Source organism: Melanerpes formicivorus, unplaced genomic scaffold (genome assembly GCF_026170545.1).
Source record: "Melanerpes formicivorus ecotype bairdi unplaced genomic scaffold, bMelFor1.0.p_v2 SCAF_95, whole genome shotgun sequence".
In the NCBI taxonomy this organism is placed as follows: Eukaryota; Metazoa; Chordata; class Aves; order Piciformes; family Picidae; genus Melanerpes; species Melanerpes formicivorus.
In genome coordinates, this window is record NW_027142447.1 from 2,396,862 (window position 1) to 2,415,559 (window position 18,698).

At 48.9% G+C, this 18,698-nt stretch overlaps 1 protein-coding gene across 2 annotated transcripts in view; it reads right to left on the minus strand.

Annotated features, from left to right (window-relative positions):
* Positions 1-306: 306 nt before the first annotated feature.
* LOC137455283 (galactosylgalactosylxylosylprotein 3-beta-glucuronosyltransferase 1-like) overlaps positions 307-18,698 on the minus strand; it is a 40,327-nt gene continuing 21,935 nt past the window's right edge. The window contains exons 2-6 of one of the 2 annotated variants that reach the window (XM_068165957.1): positions 12,695-12,839; positions 11,613-12,151; positions 9,614-9,910; positions 8,380-8,487; positions 307-3,634 (exon numbers count right to left, since the gene is read on the minus strand). In XM_068165957.1, the coding sequence (XP_068022058.1) occupies positions 8,401-8,487; positions 9,614-9,910; positions 11,613-12,151; positions 12,695-12,806 (1,035 nt within the window). In that variant the 5' untranslated portion in view covers positions 12,807-12,839 and the 3' untranslated portion in view covers positions 307-3,634; positions 8,380-8,400. Of the gene's footprint in view, positions 3,635-8,379; positions 8,488-9,613; positions 9,911-11,612; positions 12,152-12,694; positions 12,844-18,698 lie in introns of both variants that reach the window. The other variant, XM_068165956.1, reaches the window with a different exon arrangement.

Sequence of the window (18,698 nt, forward strand, 5' to 3'; positions counted from 1 at the left end):
TTAGGAAGAGACTGGATGAGGCACTTGGTGCCATGGTTTAGTTGATTGATTGCTGTTGGGTGATAGGTTGGACTCAGTGATCTTGAAGGTCTTTTCCAACCTGGTTAATTCTATTCTATTCCATTCCATTCCATTCCATTCCATTCCATTCTATTCTATTCTATTCTATTCTATTCTATTCTATTCTATTCTATTCTATTCTATTCTATTCTATTCTATTCTATTCTATGACTGATACCTTCTCCATAATGGAGTCCAGGCTGTGTTTTCCTGGGTAAGGAGTAGACAAGAGAACAGCACAGCATCTCTACATACTATTCACATCATATTTAATAACGCTCTAGTACCATTCAATATAAATAAATAACCATTAAAAAGTACTTTCTTGACATTTTCTTTCCCTTGTCCACAGGATTTTCTGCAACAGAAAAGGTTAGTAGTATTCCTTGGTTGGTGAGCTGGATGAATCTGAGAGAACATGAATATCAGAGACTAATATGCTAGTAAAAACCAGGTGCTGAGGTGCCTTCTCTAAATCCTTCAGGCTTGGCCTGCAGCTTCCCTCCTTCACAGCATTTGCTTTCCTTGAAGCGTGTAGCTCTGACTGCTGCTTCACCCCTGTGCTCCCCAACCCAGCTCTGCCAACAAACAGCTCTCCTAAATGGTGATGCCTGTTACTCAGCTACCCTTCAATGATACACCTTGACCAGCAGCAGTCCTTGCTGTCTTTAAGCTGCTCTACAGGAATGGGAGTATCTGTGCTGAACAGGTCCCAATGCCTGCTAGCCTGGAATGTTGGCTGTGTACATCCATGCTGTCCATACGAGGTCTTGGTCCTGCCCAACTTAGCGGCTGACAGAATTTCTTGATTGACAGAAACTCTCCCCCACAGGGCCAGGCTGGGGCAAGAATAGAGATGGTGTGCTGGGGCCAGCCTGCCTGGCACTGAGCTGATAGCATAATGCACATCACAGGAATCCAGACCCCAGTTTTGCTTTCTTGTAAGGATGACTAAAGAACAACCCTCTAGAGACATATGTGTGAGGGTATCTTTCACGGTGGGAATAGATCCTTAATCCAAACACCCACTGTCAGTGCCAAAGTCCCTGTGTAGGGCCTGTACAAGGTTAAAGAGCAGGGAATTTAACCCCATATTTCCCCCCTGTTCATATGGGCAAAACCCATGCCCATCTCAGAGGAGAAAATGGAGCATCATTGATCAACTCCTCAAAAACACAAACAAAGGGACTTAGTCTTGGTTTAGTGCTGGGTGGAAGTATTGAGCCCACTTCTCTGGTTGCAGGATGGGTTGTCAGCATCCACTGGAGTGCAAGACCTGTGCACAAAGCTCTGACAAATGGAGAATAAGAAGTGTTCTGTGGACTCCAGGCCTCCTTCATGCTATCTAGTGCCAGTATGCCAGACCCTTCCTCTGCAAGGACATTTCTGGGGTCCAGAGCAGAGGCTGTTTTCACAGCCCATTCAGTATTTCTTCATTCTGACATAGCTAGCAGGGTGTGTTCATGTAGAAAGACCCTGACCTAAGCCTTCCATTTCCTGGCCACAGCCTCCATTTCTCTATTTACTGCCTGTTCTTTGCTCTCTCCTGCAACCATCTCTGACAGGAGGCATCTCATCCTCTTTGCCCCCTCCTGCGTTTTAGCCTCCCTCTATAGCAGATCGTGCAGCTGCTTGTTCCCCATTTGAAGGCTGGCTTCCTCTCTCAGATACCCTTCAAAGAACCCCCTTCATGGAGGCTTCCCAAGGTCCCATGGGGACTCTCTGATGACTGAGGTACTCCTTTGCACATGTTTTCACCTTGCCACATTTGCTCAGAAGCCAGAAACTTAGTGCCACCCACGTCTCTTCAATAAGGAACCGTAATTCCCTTTGCTCTATTCTCCTCCTTGCTGTGATCCTGATTATTTTGCCAGTTTAAGACACCACTGTGAAGAAACCCCAGGGAGAGCAGAACATAAGACATTCATCAGTGAGCACCAGGCTCTACAGTTCTGGGGTGAGAATATTCTTTCCTCATGAACATGTCAGGGGATCTAAGCTGAAAACCAAAATGAAATGAGGAGGAGGCAGAGAAGAATCCCAGCGTAAACGAATCAACAAATCAATAAGGTTCCTGCCAGCCTAGAATTCCTTGGGCAGGGAATGACTCAAATGCTCACAACTTTTCCCCAGCTGTGAAACCCTCAGTGTGTTTTTGAATGCCTACAGCCTTGTTTCTCATGGCCTGAGTGAAGAGGCTTTCCAGGATGGTTTTCAGAGGGGTTTCTGGGTCATTCAAGGAATCTTCCCGGGAGAGTCACAGCGACACCACTCCCCACGCACACACATGCTACCAACACTTGTGCTTTTAATCCAGTGCATCCTTCCTGCAGTCCTCATTTGCCACCTCCTCCTTTGTGGGCTGCCTTCCACCTGGCTGCCTTCCTGTTTTATTGAGGGAAAGGGAAACCCCTCCACATGCCACCAGCCTCTCTCATTTCCCAGCGCTACCCATGGCTTTCAGCGTTCTACTGGAAAACCATGTCACGTTTGCTATTTCACTTAGCATCTACATGCTCAAAACAATGTTTCTCAATGGTGTCTCTCCAGATTCCTCCTCACAGGAGAGGAGTGCAGGCTGAGAGCTCCTTTTCTCTCAACACTTCTCACCCACCTCCAGCTCAGAGAGGTGTTTTCCCTTCTGAAGGTCTAGGAAGCAAATCTGTGATCTGAGGCTACTGAAGTTCCTGATGGTGCTGCAGCAGGGTTCCAGGCTAGAAACAACACTTGTCAGTCTACCCATCTTTGCCCCTCCTTTCTGGTCTCTCCAGTGAGCCATGGAGGCATGGCCTCTGAGCTGCAGTACCTCCTGGGTCTCCCTGAGAGGGAGAGGATATTTATCCAGATGGCTCTGGGAATCTGGGATGGCATTTTCCAAAACAATGTCAAGCAAGGGCAGTTCCAGTTGTCAGCAAAGGCACAGGCTCCAGATCCCTTCTGAACTCACAAACCCCAAATGAGGTGCTTCAGCTCAGCCTCCTCTCCAATACTGAAGGCTGATCCATGGAGTTATCTGGGTGCATCCTTCAGAGGAAAAGCCTCTTTCAGACTAGCTTTGTTTTAAGGTGGTTTTGAGAACATAGCAGCCTCAGGGTAACAGGTCCACGTTTGTGCTTGTGCAACAGCTCATGTCCTGGGACCACTGCAGCTCCACAGCAGCTGTACTGAAGTTCAGGTTTTATGATATGCCTGGAGCAACCTTCAGAGGCACCTGCACCCCTCCTGGATTTCAGCCTCTCTACTGGCACAGCTGAGAGTGGAGATCACATGTAAGAAATTTTGAGGAATGGTTAAAAACACAGAGCCTGCAGGGGAGGAGAAGCACTGCTCTCCCAGGTGGGCAACAAGAGATTTTGCATCAAGTTAAGGGTGAAGAGCTATAGGATTGCAGGGCACCACTTCAGCTCTGTCCCTGGTTGTTACCACCTTTTGTGCAGTGGGAGCTCGCTGACATGGAGACGTTTTGGGGGGTGGTTATCATCCTTCATCAGTAGGGCAGAGGATTAGACAGAGCAGGCAGGGGCACACAGCTGCTGTTGTTGCTGACAAACTTCAGGATCACTGCTTGCTGCCTCTGTTAAAGCAAACATAAGATGAGGTAAGAGTCACAGAACCATAGAATCACTAAGGTTTGAAAAGCCCTTTGGCCATTAAACCATGTCCCTAAGCTCCATGTCTTCATGGGTTTTAGAGCACCTCCAGGAAAGGTGAGTCCACCACCTCCCTGGGCTGCCTGTTCCAATGCCTGACCACTCTTTCAGTAAAAAGGTTGCTTCCTAATAGCCAATCTAAACCTCCCCTAGCACAGCTTGAGACTGGTTCTTATCCTGTCACTTATTACTTGGGAGAAGAGCCTGACAACCATCTCACTACAACCTCTTCTCAGGGAGCTGTAGAGAGTCAGTAGGACTCCCCTCAGTCTTCTTTCCCCCAGACTAAACAATCCCAGTTCCCTCAGCCATCCTCACAAGACCTGTTTCCAGACCCCTTTTCATCTTCATTGCCCTTCTCTGGATCCCCTCCACCACCTCAATGTCTTTCTTGTAGTGAGGGTGCCAAAACTGAACTCAGTATTCAAGCTGTGCTCTTACCAATAGTGAGGACAGGGACACAATCCCTTCCTGGTCCTGCTTGTCACACTGGCTTGATACAGGCCAGGATGCTGTTGGCCTTCTTGGCCACCTGGGCATACTGGTGGCTCATGGTCATTTTTCTGTTGATCAGTCTCTCCTCCACCACCTCCCTGAGCAGCACATTCCATATGGCAAGCAAGTGGTCCAACTAGAGCACCCAATGCAAACCGAGCAATGTCAGCCTGCCTCACCTATGCTGGTGTTAAAAGGCTTGATCAGATCCTCAGCAAGGACTAACCACCAGGAGGGAAAGACAGAAATACTGTCCCTGGTGTGCCTAAGAACAGAACATCCTCAGGGGAGCAATTTTACCTCTTTTTATTCTCACCACTGGCTTATCCAGATCATGTGTGTCAAGGTTCTGCAGCTCAGCAGCCTTGGCAGCAAGGACCTCCCCAACACTGCAGTAGTTAGCAGAGAACTCAATTTAAAGCTTTAACGGTGGGGAATCTAATGAATTTGCTTAACTGCCCAGTCAAGCAGTTTACCTTGCAGTTGTCCCCTGGAATGGATGCCACCTGCCCACTTGGCAGGTCAGAGCAGCTGGCCTATATGGCAGACAGTGGTGCAAAAAGGATTGTGGTCAAATTTGCTGCTAGTGCAAGTGAAAAGCTCCTTCAAAGTCTACAGAGGTAGCTCAGCCAATGCTCTTGCTTGAAAGCACCAAAGAGGATGACTCTAGAGAGTGCAAGTCCTTGTGCTTAATGAGTGGCAGTATCTTGATCTCTCAAGCCAGTTGCTTCCCTTTCTCACAAAGGGACAATGTCTCAAGCTGCACCAGGGGAAGTTTAGACTGGAGGTGAGGAGAAAGTTCTTCACAGAAAGAGTAATTGGCCATTGGAATGTGCTGCCCAGGGAGGTGGTGGAGTCACCATCCCTGGAGGTGTTCAAGAGGGGATTGGATGTGGCACTTGGAGCCATGGCTTAGTAGTCCTGAGATGCTGGGTGACAGGTTGGACTTGATGATCTTTGAGGTCTTTTCCAGCCTTATTGATTCTATGAAATTACCTATGGGGAACCATTCCCAGGAGAATCCATAGCAGGTGTGTGGCATGTCTCCTGGAGGATGGCTGAGTGTTTAGTCAGGGAAAGAGGACAAGGACAAAAGCACTGAAACACAAATGGCACACTTATGGAAACATCACATCCACACTCTGCATCTGTAGTGGAGCAATCAACTCCTCCTCTGACAAGTGAGCAAGGCAGGTCTAATGTGTGTGAGCTGTTAGGAGCCTGCTCATTCTTTACAAAGTGAGGGGTACCTCCAGAGGAGTTAACTGGGTTCTGAGTCCTCATGGGCAGTCACAGCTTTAGCCTACTGCAGACCCAGCGTAGGTAGGTGTGTAAAATGAGCCAGTAATTGAGGCACAGATTAAAAGAGGGGCTGCTGCCTAAGCACAAGCATCTAGCATCATTTGTGGGTTGCTAGGATATCTGAGATATTAATCAAAAGCTGGCAGATATAGGATCATAGAATCAATAAGGTTGGAAAAAAGGTCAAAGATCAAGTCCAACCTGTCACCCAACACCTCATGAGTACTAAACCATGGCACCAAGTGCCATGTCCAGTCCTCTCTTGAACACCTCCAGGGATGGTGACTCCACCACCTCCCTGGGCAGCACATTCCAATGACGAATGACTCTCTTGGTGAAGAACTTTCTCCTCACCTCAAGCTTAAACTTCCCCTGGCACAGCTTGAGACTGTGTCCTCTTGTTCTGCTGCTGGTTGCCTGGGAGAAGAGACCAACCCTCACCTGGCTACAACCTCCCTTTCGGTAGTTGTAGACAGCAATAAAGTCTCCTCTGAGCCTCCTCTTCTCCAGGCTAAGCAACCCCAGCTCCCTCAGCCTCTCCTCACAGGGCTGTGCTCCAGACCTCTCCCCAGCCTCGTTGCCCTTTTCTGGACACATTCAAGAGTCTCAATGTCCTTCTTAAACTGAGGGGCCCAGAACTGGACACAGGACTCAAGGTGTGGCCTAACCAGTGCTGAGTGCAGGGGCACAATGACTTTCCTGCTCCTACTAGCCACACTATTCCTGATGCAGGCCAGGATGCCATTGACCCTCTTAGCCACCTGGGCACACTGCTGGCTCATGTTCAGCCTACTGTCAACCAGTCCCCCCAGGTCCCTCTCTGCCTGGCTGCTCTCCAGCCACTCTGACCCCAGCCTGTAGCACTGCATGGAGTTGTTGTGGCCAAAGTGCAGCCCCTGGCACTTGGACTTGTTGAATGCCATCCTGTTGGGCTCTGCCCATCTGTCCAGCTGCTCAAGGTCCCTCTGGAGGGTAAGGAATTTGTGTTTGTGCCCTAAAGGAGGGACAGGTAGGCTACCTCAGGGTCCCTATGGTGACACCAGGTGTCTGTGTTTAGGCAAGTGACACCTGTCCCTCCCATCTGTCGCTGAGCATGCAGGCACTGGGATTGCTTTGCACTCTTTGTACAGCTGTCACTCCTGATGAGATGATGTGGCAATGCAGCGTGCAGCTACTAGTTATGCACACAGCAGATCAATGCAGAAGCTGAAGTACTCACAGCTGCCTGTATGAAAGCTGTCAGTTTCATTTCTACCAGCAGAGCTGAGCTGAGGTGTCTATTGGGGTCAGGACTGAAAGCAGCCCTGGCATATCTTCCAAAGTAGGAGTAAATCATTCAGCATCCTGTATGCCTGCCACTGATATGAGTCATTCCAGAAACAGCTGAGTACTGCCAGATTGGATACCTTTATTCCTTTGGGACTGTTGGGCTGGGAATCTGCCCAGGGCAGACATTGGGGTCAGAAGGCATGGCAGTTGGCAGAGGAGGTTGTAGCTCTGCTGAAGCTTATTCTTCACCAGTCTTTATTTCTTGGAACATATCACTGATCTCTGATACATTTCAGCACTCACCTCTGGTGGCCATAATCCTCCTGCTGACCTGGCTCTGTGGATCACAAAGGCATTCCCAGTACCTTTATTACTTCTCTTCAGCAGCAGATATATTCCTAGCTTTGGAAAAGTTGGTGCTAAGCTCCTCAAATTCTGTGAGAGCTGGTGTAGGTTTTGCTTTCCTGGTTCCTATTTTGAAGTGGTCTAAGTGCCACTTGAAGCCATGGTTTAGTAGTCATGAGATCTTGGGTGACAAGTTGGACCTGATGATCTCTGAGGTCTTTTCCAACCTTATTGATTCTATGATTCTATTCTAAGTGTCCCATCAGCCCTTCCCTGCTGCACCCACACCATGGTCGTTCCTGCAGGCTAAAAGCTGCAGGCAGATGCAGAAAGCACTGCAGAGGTGGCAAGGCTAGCAGGAGTGTGGCCTGTTTCTACACACTGGGGGACAACTTTGACAATAAAGAGAGGCTGAAACTGGCAGAAATAGGGGAGCAAGGAATTTGGCTTGTGATATTCTCCTGCCAGTTTTCTCTCTCTGGGTTCAGGCCAAAGTTCAATATGGAATAGAATGGAATGGCATGGCATGGCATGGCATGGAATGGAATGGAATGGAATGGAATAGAATAGAATAGAATAGAATAGAATAGAATAGAATAGAATAGAATAGAATAGAATAGAATAGAATAGAATTAACCAGGTTGGAAGAGACCTTCGAGACCATCAAGTCCAACCTATCACTCAACACCATCTAATCAACTAAACCATGGCACCAAGCACCCCATCCAGTCTCCCCTTCCTAAACACCTCCAGTGATGGTGACTCCACCACCTCCCTGGGCAGCACATTCCAATGGCCAATCTCTCTTTCTGGGAAGAACTTTCTCCTCACCTCCAGCCTAAACCTCCCCTGGCACAGCTTGAGACTGTGTCCTCTTGTTCTGGTGTTGGTTGCCTGGGAGAAGAGACCAACCCCCACCTGGCCACAACCTCCCTTCAGATAGTTATAAAGAGCAATAAGGTCTCCTCTGAGCCTTCTCTTCTCCAGGGTAAACAACCCCAGCTCCTTCAGCCTCTCCTCATAGGGCATGTGCTCAAGGCCTCTCCCCAGCCTCGTTGCTGCAAGGAGACTTGAGGAATTATGAAATATTGATCCCAAGTGGGTAAAGTTGAGAGTCTACTTCTTGTGGAAAGGGTGGCATGGTAAAGGAGTTACTGGGACAAACATATATGCAGTCTTTAAGGAAATAATCACATAAACAAGAAGACAAGTGCAGATTATTTGTCTTGCCCAAACCAGTCAAGACAAGGTTACTCACACCCTGGAGCAGGCTCCCTGCTTACACCTCTACTCTGGGGTCTGTAAATCCACGCTTGCCTTCATTAACCAGAGTGGGCCTCTCAGTTCTTGTGTGCCAGACCAACACCTAGAAGGAATCACAAAGAGTTCAGGGACTCTGGATGCCATGGAAACACTGAGAGCAGCGCATTCATCAGGTGGGATCCTCAGCAACCTGTGGCTCACAGCTGTTTGAAGCATGTAATTCAGAGGGGTTAAACCTGGGAGAGACTTCACAGGCACATGAAACAGTGACAAGAAGAAAGGATCATTCTGGACTGAAACCCCAGAGTCAACCCTCTGCCAATCCTCCTGGATATTGGAAAAACAATCTGGGCACGAAGTGTACATCTGAGGCTCTTTGTTAAGAGAGTGCATAGCACTAATGGTACCTCAGTGCTCTCTGAGCTTTGCATCTATGAAGAATTTGGCAAGCTCTGCCTGACTGTTCTAACACCATTCTGCACTGCAGCAGGGTAAGCACAGAGAAAGGTGGAGAAGCATGGCAGAAGGCTGAAAAAAAGAAGCCAGGACCCAACAAGAAAAGTGTATCTCCAAGTTCTCTTGTCCTACTCACTGTGGTGGGTCAAGGCCCATTCTGGAAACAAAAACAAACCAGGGTGGAGGGCTTGCGGGTGCTTTGCCCTCCCTGCAGGGCATTTTCCTCCTGGGAAACTGAGTCTGTTCCACTCCCCCCTCCCTGCCCAGCTAGGGTATAAAAAGCAGGGCATTGCAGCTATTAGGCCTCCTTTTGGCTCCTGCCTCTCCTGGATGAGAGCTACTGCAGCTGCCTTCCTGCTCCTCTGCTACGTGGTCAGGCCTGATCCTTCTCCCTGCTGAATCTGTGCCTCTTCAGAGAGAGACTGGTTTTGTATTCCTCTTCTTTGTCCCCCTTCCATCCATCCTTGTTCCTTGCCCTTGTGAACCTTACCTGTTATTGTTCTCTCTCTCTCCCTATATGTGTATATATGTGTATATATATATATATATATATATATATAGTATATATATATATATATATATATATTGTTTAAAGAAAACTCTTTACTTCTCTACTTCCAAGCCAACTCCAAATTATTGTTTGGGGATTTGCTTCATTTCTTTTTTGTCCCCCTCTCTGTAGGGAGGAGGAGGGGGGAGCAGGGGAGAGATTCTCAGCCTTGTCCCCATCTGAGCTCTTAACTCCCAGTTAAGGCTTAAACCACCACACTGACCTTGGTGCAGTTGGCTGCTTTGGGCTCCAGCCCGTCCATAGTCACTAGATCCTTCAGCAGACTGGTTTCCTGGTAGCCTCCTTTCACTCCCTCCAGCTTGAAACTGGCCTGAGGCTTCTCCAAAATCAGCTTGATGCTGATGGCAAACCCAGCCATGTCAATCGCGAAGGGCCGGTTGGGGTCGAAGACGGTTTTCCAGCCCACCACCTTCCCTGCCGGGCTCACTTTTGGGGACTCGTAGCGCAGCCCCCCAACGAAAGCCACTGGCCAGACTGACACCCTCCTGGTGTAGCGCATCTGTGTGCCAGAAAGAAACAGTGCTGAGAGCTCCACACCGCCACCTTTGTCCCAACCCAGTATAGAGTCAGAGAATCAGAGAATCAGAGAAGGGCAGTTAGGCTGGGGAGAGGTCTTGAGCACAAACCCTATGAGGAGAGGCTGAGGGAGCTGGGGTTGCTTAGCCTGGAGAAGAGGAGGCTCAGGGGAGACCTCTTTACAACTACCTGAAGGGAGGTTGTAGCCAGGTGGGGGTTGGTCTCTTCTCCCAGCCAACCAGCGCCAGAACAAGAGGACACAGCCTCAAGCTGCACCAGGGGAGGTTTAGGCAGGATGTTAGGAAGAAGTTCTTCATAGAGAGAGAGATTGGCCATTGGAGTGTGCTGCCCAGAGGTGGTGGAGTCACCATCACTGGAGGTGTTTGGGAAGAGACTGGATGGGGTGCTTGGTGCCATGTTTTAGTTGATTAGATGGTGTTGAGTGATGGGTTGTACTCAATGATCTCAAAGGTCTCTTCCAACCTGGTCTATTCTATTCTATTCTATTCTATTCTATTCTATTCTATTCTATTCTATTCTATTCTATTCTATTCTATTCTATTCTATTCCATTCCATTCCATTCCATTCCATTCCATTCCATTCCATTCCATTCCATTCCACCCCACCCATCACACTCCTAAAACATTTCAGATTTATGCTTTGCCAGAATTTCGTCTCTTGTGCTTCTTTAAATCAGGTCATCTCTCCCTGAGGGTATAAACATCCTCTGGTCCTTGGCACAGGGCAGCATCCAGGTGGGTTTTGAACGACTCCAGAGATGGAGACTCCAGCACCTCTCTGGGTAGCCTGCTCCAGCGCTCTACCCCACTCCAAGTTAAAGAAGATTCTCCTCATATTTAGGTGGAACTTCCTATGTTCCAGTTTGCACCCATTACCTCTTGTCCTGTCATTGGGCACCACTGAGAAACAAAAACCAGTCCTATCCTCCTGACACCAACCCTTTAAGTGTTTATAAGCATTGATAAGATCCCCCCTCAGTTTTCTCTATGCTAGAAATCACCAAGTCCCTCAGTCTTTCTTCATAAGAGAGATATTCTAGTCCCCTAATCACCATTGTAGCCCTTTACCATGCCTTCTCAAGCAGTTCTTTGTCCCTCTTGAACCATGGAGCCCAGAATTGGACACCATACTCCAGATGAGGCCTCACCAGGGTAGAAGGGAAGGAAAAACTCCTTCCACCCGCTGCCCACACTCTATGCAGCCCAGGATGCCACTTGCCTTCTTGTCCATGAGGGCACATTACTGGCTCTTGGTGAACTTGTTACCCACCAGCACTCCCAGGTCCCTCTTTCCAGAGCTGATTCTAGCAGGTCAGTCCCTAACTTGTACTGGTGCAGGGGGTTATTCCTCCCTAGGTGCAGTACCCTACACTTGCCCTTGTTGAACTTCATGAAGTTACTCACATCTGCAGCCTATACCATGGCAGATGTGCTCCTAACAGCATAACTACTGGGTTAGATCAACTGTAGGTTTTCATCTGCCCTATACCAAACTCCTACTGAGTGCAGTGTGGGCAAGGAGGGCTCTAGGCAACGTCTTCCAGTTAACGCTATTAGTCCATGTGGTAGTCCTAACTTAAAGGTCTTTGCAAGTGCAATCTGGTCTTGAGAGACTTTGCAGCCATACCCTACTTTTCTGTCCCATGTCATTTTAAGGCTCTTACCTCTTCAAAGAGCTCCAGGCTGTAGGTGTTATCATCATCAGCAAAATACACTACCCCTTCTGGTGGTGCAGTGTTGCTGAAGCTGTCCCTCAGCCAGTGCAGCCCCAGGTTCCTCTGCAGTGTCCCCCTTGGGGTGTGGGATGGGATCCAGGACAGTCCTAGTTTCAGACTCTTGGGTGTCTCCACATTGAGATGGGTGAAATTGAGGCCTGCCTTCTCCAGCAGGTTGGATACCAGGTTGGTCCTCCGGGGAGAGTCCTCCACCACCACCCAGTGCAGGTTCTGTACATGTAGGAAGGTGTTGGCCAGACGAGTCAGCTCAGCTTTTTGCACTGGCCGCGTGTAGGTAGGGGTGATAACGAAGATGGTTGGCAGGCTGTCTGACCATGGGGGAGGCCTGGAGTACACATAGTTGTGGATGACTTTAGGTGTTGCCCCTAGGCTTTGCTGCTGCCGAGTGCATGATGGGAAACCTTCTTCTCTCAGTGCAGAGGTACCATTGAGGAGAGCTTTAGAGGTCACGTTCTCATCTGTCTCTTCTGCAGCAAAAGGAAGGAAGGAAGGAAGGAAGGAAGGAAGGAAGGAAGGAAGGAAGGAAGGAAGGAAGGAAGGAAGGAAGGAAGGAAGGAAGGAAGGAAGGAAGGAAGGAAGGAAGGAAGGAAGGAAGGAAGGAAGGAAGGAAGGAAGGAAGGAAGGAAGGAAGGAAGGAAGGAAGGAAGGAAGGAAGGAAGGAAGGAAGGAAGGAAGGAAGGAAGGAAGGAAGGAAGGAAGGAAGGAAGGAAGGAAGGGGAAGAAGAAAGATGTTAAAAACTAATCACTGCTGGGCTGCTTCCTCTATGGGGAGTGTCAGGGACAGGTCTGTCTGCAACCAGTGCTCAGCACACCAGCACCCTCTCCCCAGAGCCAGCCTAAGGTGCTCTTAAGTACAGTTTGTGTGCTGGCTTGTAGGCAAACCTTGAGGGTGCCTTCAAACGAGTTTGTCTCTGATTAAGCCATCCCATGAGAGAGCATCTGTTACCGAGGGTTGGCACCAGCAATCACCACAGCTGCCACCACACTGACCACAGAACTCTTGCACTTACTTCTCAGCAGGCTGAGGTAATGGGTGGTGGGATACTGGTGCCACAAGGTTAGGAGGAGTGCCCATGGCAAGGCAATCAGGAGCGTGGTAAGAAGGTTACGTCTCCTCAGCATGCTGCAGAGAGCTTCCAATGCCCAGGCATCTCTCTACCTTCCAGAGCAGAGAAAAGAGTTAAGTAAGGCCTCTGAAATATCAGCCACCACAAACATTAGGACAGTAAGTCTAGAGGCCAAACTAATAGACTGCCTTTGGCTTGCTTGGAGGGAGATGTGATAAATGTTGGGCCCTGATGCAGCACAGCCTTTGTCTAACTTTACAAGGAGCCCCATTAATGTTACAAGCCCAGACCATTATCCAGCTGCCCTGGCCAATTCCTGTGCTATTGAATAGAGGCTTTTATCTATTGATGTTGCTATAAAGAGCTTCCCCTGCCCCATGATGAACCCACTGTCCTTGGCTTTAGGGCTGTCCCCATTGCTGATTCTGAAGCCAAACAAGATTGTTACTTGCCCCCCCCTCCAGGGCTGGTATTTATTTCTGAGCTCTGTGGTGACCATTTCCTTTGCTTCTCTTAACAGAGCTTTTAAAAACTGTGTGCAAGATTTGGGTTTCTGCCTATGTGAAGGGACAAAACAGAAGATGCCAGGCATCCTCAAGGCAGCCAGCAGCTCTTTCAGTCCTGCAGTTTTAATTCCTCTTCCTTATACAGCAGTACAGACTCACAGAATGGTGGAGGTTGGAAGAGACCTCTGAAGGTTGTCTAGTCCAACTGCTCTGCCAAAGCAGGTTCACCTAGAGCAGGTTGCACAGAATTGAGTCCAGGTGAGTTTTGAAAGTCTCCAGAGAGAGAGAGAGAGGCTCCATAGCCTCTCTGGGAAGGCTGGTCCAATGCTCCAGCACCCTCACAGCAAAGAAGTTTTCCCCTGAATTCAAGTGAAATCTCCCACCTTCTAGTTTGTCCTGTCACTGGGCACCACTGAAAAGAGCCCAACCCCATCCTCTTGGCCTCCACTCTTTAGATATTGGTAAGCATTGATAAGATACCTTCAGATCTTTCAGCCTCTCCTTGTAAGAGAGGTGCTCTACTCCCCTGCTTGTCACTGTGTCCCTCTGTTGGACTCTCTCCAGTAGTTCCCTGACCCTCTTGAACTGAAGACATATCTCTGTCCTGTGTAAAGTCATGGTGTGATGTGATCCTAGTCCTGGTTCTCCTCTTTGAAAGAGGAGCCTGTGTGCACTAAATCACATGAACATGAGATGCTAGAGGTTACTTGTGGAAGCCAACACACATGGCTAGTGTACGTGCTGTTCTCTGTATGGCTCTGCCACAGGGAGTGACATTTGGTGCCATGGTTTAGTCATGAGGTCTGTAGTGACAGGTTGGACTTGATGATCCTTGAGGTCTCTTCCAACCTTGGTGATACTGTGATTTTCCTCCAACTTTGAGCTTTTCTTTTTGCTCCCTCTCTGAGTACAAAATCTCCTGGTTCTGTTATTACACAGCAGCAACAAAAGCAGTGCTTCAGAAAGAGGGATCCATTTCTGGTACTGTAGCACAGCAGCCCATAGAAACACTGAGGGGTACAGAGCAAAGGTACTTGTTAACATCTGAGGACTTTCTGCTGTCATTCAAAAAAGGATGCCAGATGTTCCATGGTTGGATTCTAATCCCCTCTCTCTCCTGGTAACATCTGTAATCTGTTTCCTCTGCTATTACCTTTCTGATGCCAAATACTTCTCTCAGCAGACTTCCTTGCTACCACAGTGATGCTCATGAGGAGGCTAAAGGGAGCATAAACTCTCATTAGTCTCTTGCAGAGATATTTCTGTTGGGAAACTGGTCCAAAGTGTGCTCTGCACTGCCTTATAACAGCAGCAGAGACCTAAGTCCACATGGGCCCTGGCTCAGGATCATCACAGCTCCTTGGTTCCTCTAGTATGCTTGCAAGTATGAATGTCCCTCCACCAGAATCAGGTAGTCAGTGTTTCTTCCCTTTAAAAGAAGACCTTAATGATACTGGCACAGTTTCCATGCATGGTCCTGCCACTGCTGCAAGCTTAGGTTGCTTCTGGAGGGAAGGAAAAAGAGGAGGCTGTGCTGGCAGCTGTGTTACCAAGAGAGCACAGAGGAGAGGTGATCAGGTTTAAAAAGCTTTAAGCAGTTACCTTTCTAGTCCTTTCTCCTCCTCCTCCTCCTCATGGTCAGCCCTGTTCAAGCTTCCCAAACCCCACAAATGAGTGGAAGGTGCTGTCTGTGTGTGCAGCTCCCAAGGTGCTCCTTGCTCCTTTCTTTCTGCATGTACCTTCTCTCTATTGCTTCTCCAAAGCATGCAGTGCTGAAGAATTTCAACCCCACATAAAGCACCAGGCCACTTGGGAACCTCACAGAGGGCATTACTTTAACCCATTGTTTTTCAGCAAATGTCTTGGAATATTTTATTTTCTCTTTAAACAATTTCCTTCTCTCCCCTACTGCCACCTCCTGCTTTGCAGAGGGACCTCGACAGGCTGGAGAGCTGGGCAGAATCCAAAGGTATGAGACTGAACACATCCAAGTGCCAGGTTCTGCACATTGGCCACAGCAACCCCATGCAGTGCTACAGGCTGGGGTCAGAGTGGCTGGAGAGCAGCCAGGCAGAGAGGGACCTGGGGGTACTGGTTGATGGTAGGCTGAACATGAGGCTGCAGTGTGCCCAGGCAGCCAAGAAGGCCAATGGCATCCTGGCCTGCATTAGGAATAGCGTGGCCAGCAGGAGCAGGGAGGTCATTGTGCCCCTGTACTCAGCACTGGTTAGGCTACATCTTGAGTCCTGGGCTCCTCAGTTTAGGAAAGATGTTGAGTTGCTGGAAGGTGTCCAGAGAAGGGCAACAAGGCTGGGGAGGGGTTTGGAACACAGCCCTGTGAGGAGAGGCTGAGGGAGCTGGGGTTGCTTAGCCTGGAGAAGAGGAGGCTCAGGGGAGACCTTATTGCTCTCTACAACTACCTGAAGGGAGGTTGTGGACAGGCAGAGGTTGTTCTCTTCTCCCAGGCAACCAGCACCAGCACAAGGGGACACAGTCTCAAGCTGTGCCAGGGGAGGTTTAGGCTGGAGATTAGGAAGAAGTTCTACACAGAGAGAGTGATTGGCCATTGGAATGTGCTGCCTGGGGAGGTGGTGGAGTCACCATCCCTGGAGGTGTTTAGGAGGAGACTTGCTAGGGTGCTTGGTGCCATGGTTTAGTTGACTAGATGGTATTGGATAATAGGTTGGACTTGATCATCTTGAAGGTCTCTTCCAACCTGGTCTGGTCTGGTCTGGTCTGGTCTGGTCTGGTCTGGTCTATTCTATTCTATTCTATTCTATTCTATTCTATTCTATTCATCATGCTTGTGTTCTTCTCTGTTCCTTTTCATCTTGAACTTGCCTCTTCTCAGTCCTTAAGAGTGTCTCTTCTTACCTTCTAGTCTTTCAGGACTATAAGCTCACCAGTAATTTTAGCCTCTTAACCTCTCTCTTTCCCCACAGAAAAGTTCTTTACATTTTCTTAATGTCCACCCTGTGTGGAGTATTTCCCACAAAGTGATCCATGAAAGCATCAGCCCATCCTCTGGGAAAAACAGAACATCACAACCCAATTGCATGCCAGTGCCTCTGGGTAGCCTGCTGATGGTCCCAGTGGGGCTTACAGAGGTTTAATGCACATGCTTTAACCTACATTTTATAATGAAAACCAAAGCACCCAAAGAGGCTCAGATTAATTGCCTGCCTGGCTGGCAGGCATTGCTCTGGGTATTCCTGGCACAACCAGTTACCTACCTTCTGCCTTTAAACCCATTCAGAGTAGATCCTATTAAATAAGATTCAAGATCATAGAATCAATAAGGTTGGAAAAGACCTCAGAGATCATCAAGTCCAACCTGTCACCCAACACCTCATGACTAACTAAACCATGGCTTCAAGTGCCACATCCAATCCCCTCTTGAACACCTCCAGGGATGGTGACTCCACCACCTCCCTGGGCAGCACATCCCAATGGCTAACAACTCTCTCTGGGAAGAACTTTCTCCTCACCTCCAGCCTAAACCTCCCCTGGCACAGCTTGAGACTGTGTCCTCTTGTTCTGGTACTGGTTTCCTGGGAGAAGAAACCCACCCCCACGTGGCTACAAGCATCCTTCAGGTAGTTGTAGACAGCAATAAAGTCTCCCCTGAGCCTCCTCTTCTCCAGGCTAAACAATCCCAGCTCCCTCAGCCTCTCCTCATAGGGCTGTGCTCAAGGCCTCTCCCCAGCCTCGTTGCCCTGAAAACCTTGTGATCCAGCGATCACTAAACCGAGATCCTGCCACCATCCCATCCGTAGTTCCTGAGTTTAAGCTGTAGAGGGCAGGGACTGTCTCTTAATGGGCTTGTGCAGTCCTGTGCTGATCCCAACAGGAGCCTTTGGATGTGATTGCAGCACAGATATTAGCGATTGTCCTCTCCCACTAGCTCTTCTCCTCCCTTGCTATTTCTCCTTTCCCACCTATTCCCCTTTCTCTTGCCTTTTTTTACCCAGTGTCTCCTGCAGCCCTTGTTTGTTTTATGCACCCCTAACCACGTTAGCTGGATGTTTGATGGATGCCTTCAATATGCTGCCTGTAGCCTTCCCGAGCTGTTTTCCAATTATACATCCCTCTTCTTAATTTCATCCATCAATCTTCTGCTCCCCATTAAAAAATGAACAAATGCATACACAGAGCACAAAGCTGAGGGTGATAGGGACAAAATGTTTCTCATACTCCTCTTGCCTCACGCTGCTCTGTCAAACTCCTCAATTCCCAGGGCACAACACCATCCAGTCCCCACTTAAGCTCACGTGCTCATGCAGAGGGCATTCATCTGAAAGGATGGAGGAGAGAATGAGAGAGGCACATGCTGAGTAAGAGCCCAGCCCAGATGCCCCAGACTGATGCTGAGGTTCAAGAGCATCCTGTGTGACCCATCCCTTCACTGCCCTTAACTATTGTTACCAGCAGGGTACGATTTGTTACAGGTAGAGCAACTCAGCTGTTGGGAGAGGGATAAGGATTCCCAAGCCTTCCCAGTAGGCCTTACTCTTCAGATACAGAACTTTAAGAGGTCACATATGTGACCTATTTCATGAGCTGAAGAGCAGTTTCAAAGAAAAGCATCTCCCTGGAGAAGGACCTGGGAGTGCTGGTGGATAACACTATTGAGGCAGCAACATGCCTGAAGTTCTGTGTCCAGTTCTGAGTGGAGGACATGAAGATGGGGCTGGGCTCTTTTCAGGGGTGTCCAGTGATAGGACATGGGGCAATGGGCACAAACTAGGACAAAGGAGGTTTCACTTGAACTTAAGGAGAAACTTTATTTAGAATAACCCTTTATTTAGAATAAACCAAACCAGGTAGGAAGAGACCTTCAAGATCATCACGTCCAACCCATCAACCAATCCAACCCACCCAAACAACTAACCCATGGCACCAAGCACCCCATCAACTCTCCTCCTGAACACCTCCAATGACAGCGACTCCACCAGCTCCTTGGGCAGCACATTCCAATGGGCAATCACTCTTTATGTATAGAACTTCTTCCTAACATCCAACCTGAACCTCCCCTGGTGCAGCCTGAGACTGTGTCCTCTTGTTCTGGTACTGACTGCCTGGGAGAAGAGACCAACCTCTGCCTGGCTACAACTTCCCTTCAGGTAGTTGTAGAGAGCAGTAAGATCACCCCTGAGTCTCCTCTTCTCCAGGCTAAGCAACCCCAGCTCCCTCAGCCTCTCCTCACAGGGCTGTGTTCCAAACCCCTCACCAACTTCATTGACCTTCTCTGGACTCGTTCCAGCAACTCAATATCCTTCCTAAACTGAGGGGCCCAGAATTGGACACAGGACTCGAGGTGTGGCCTAACCAGTGCAGTGTACAGGGGCAGAATGACCTCCCTGCTCCTGCTGGCCACACTCTTCCTGATGCAGGCCAGGATGCCATTGGCCTTCTTGGCCACCTGGGCACACTGCAGGCTC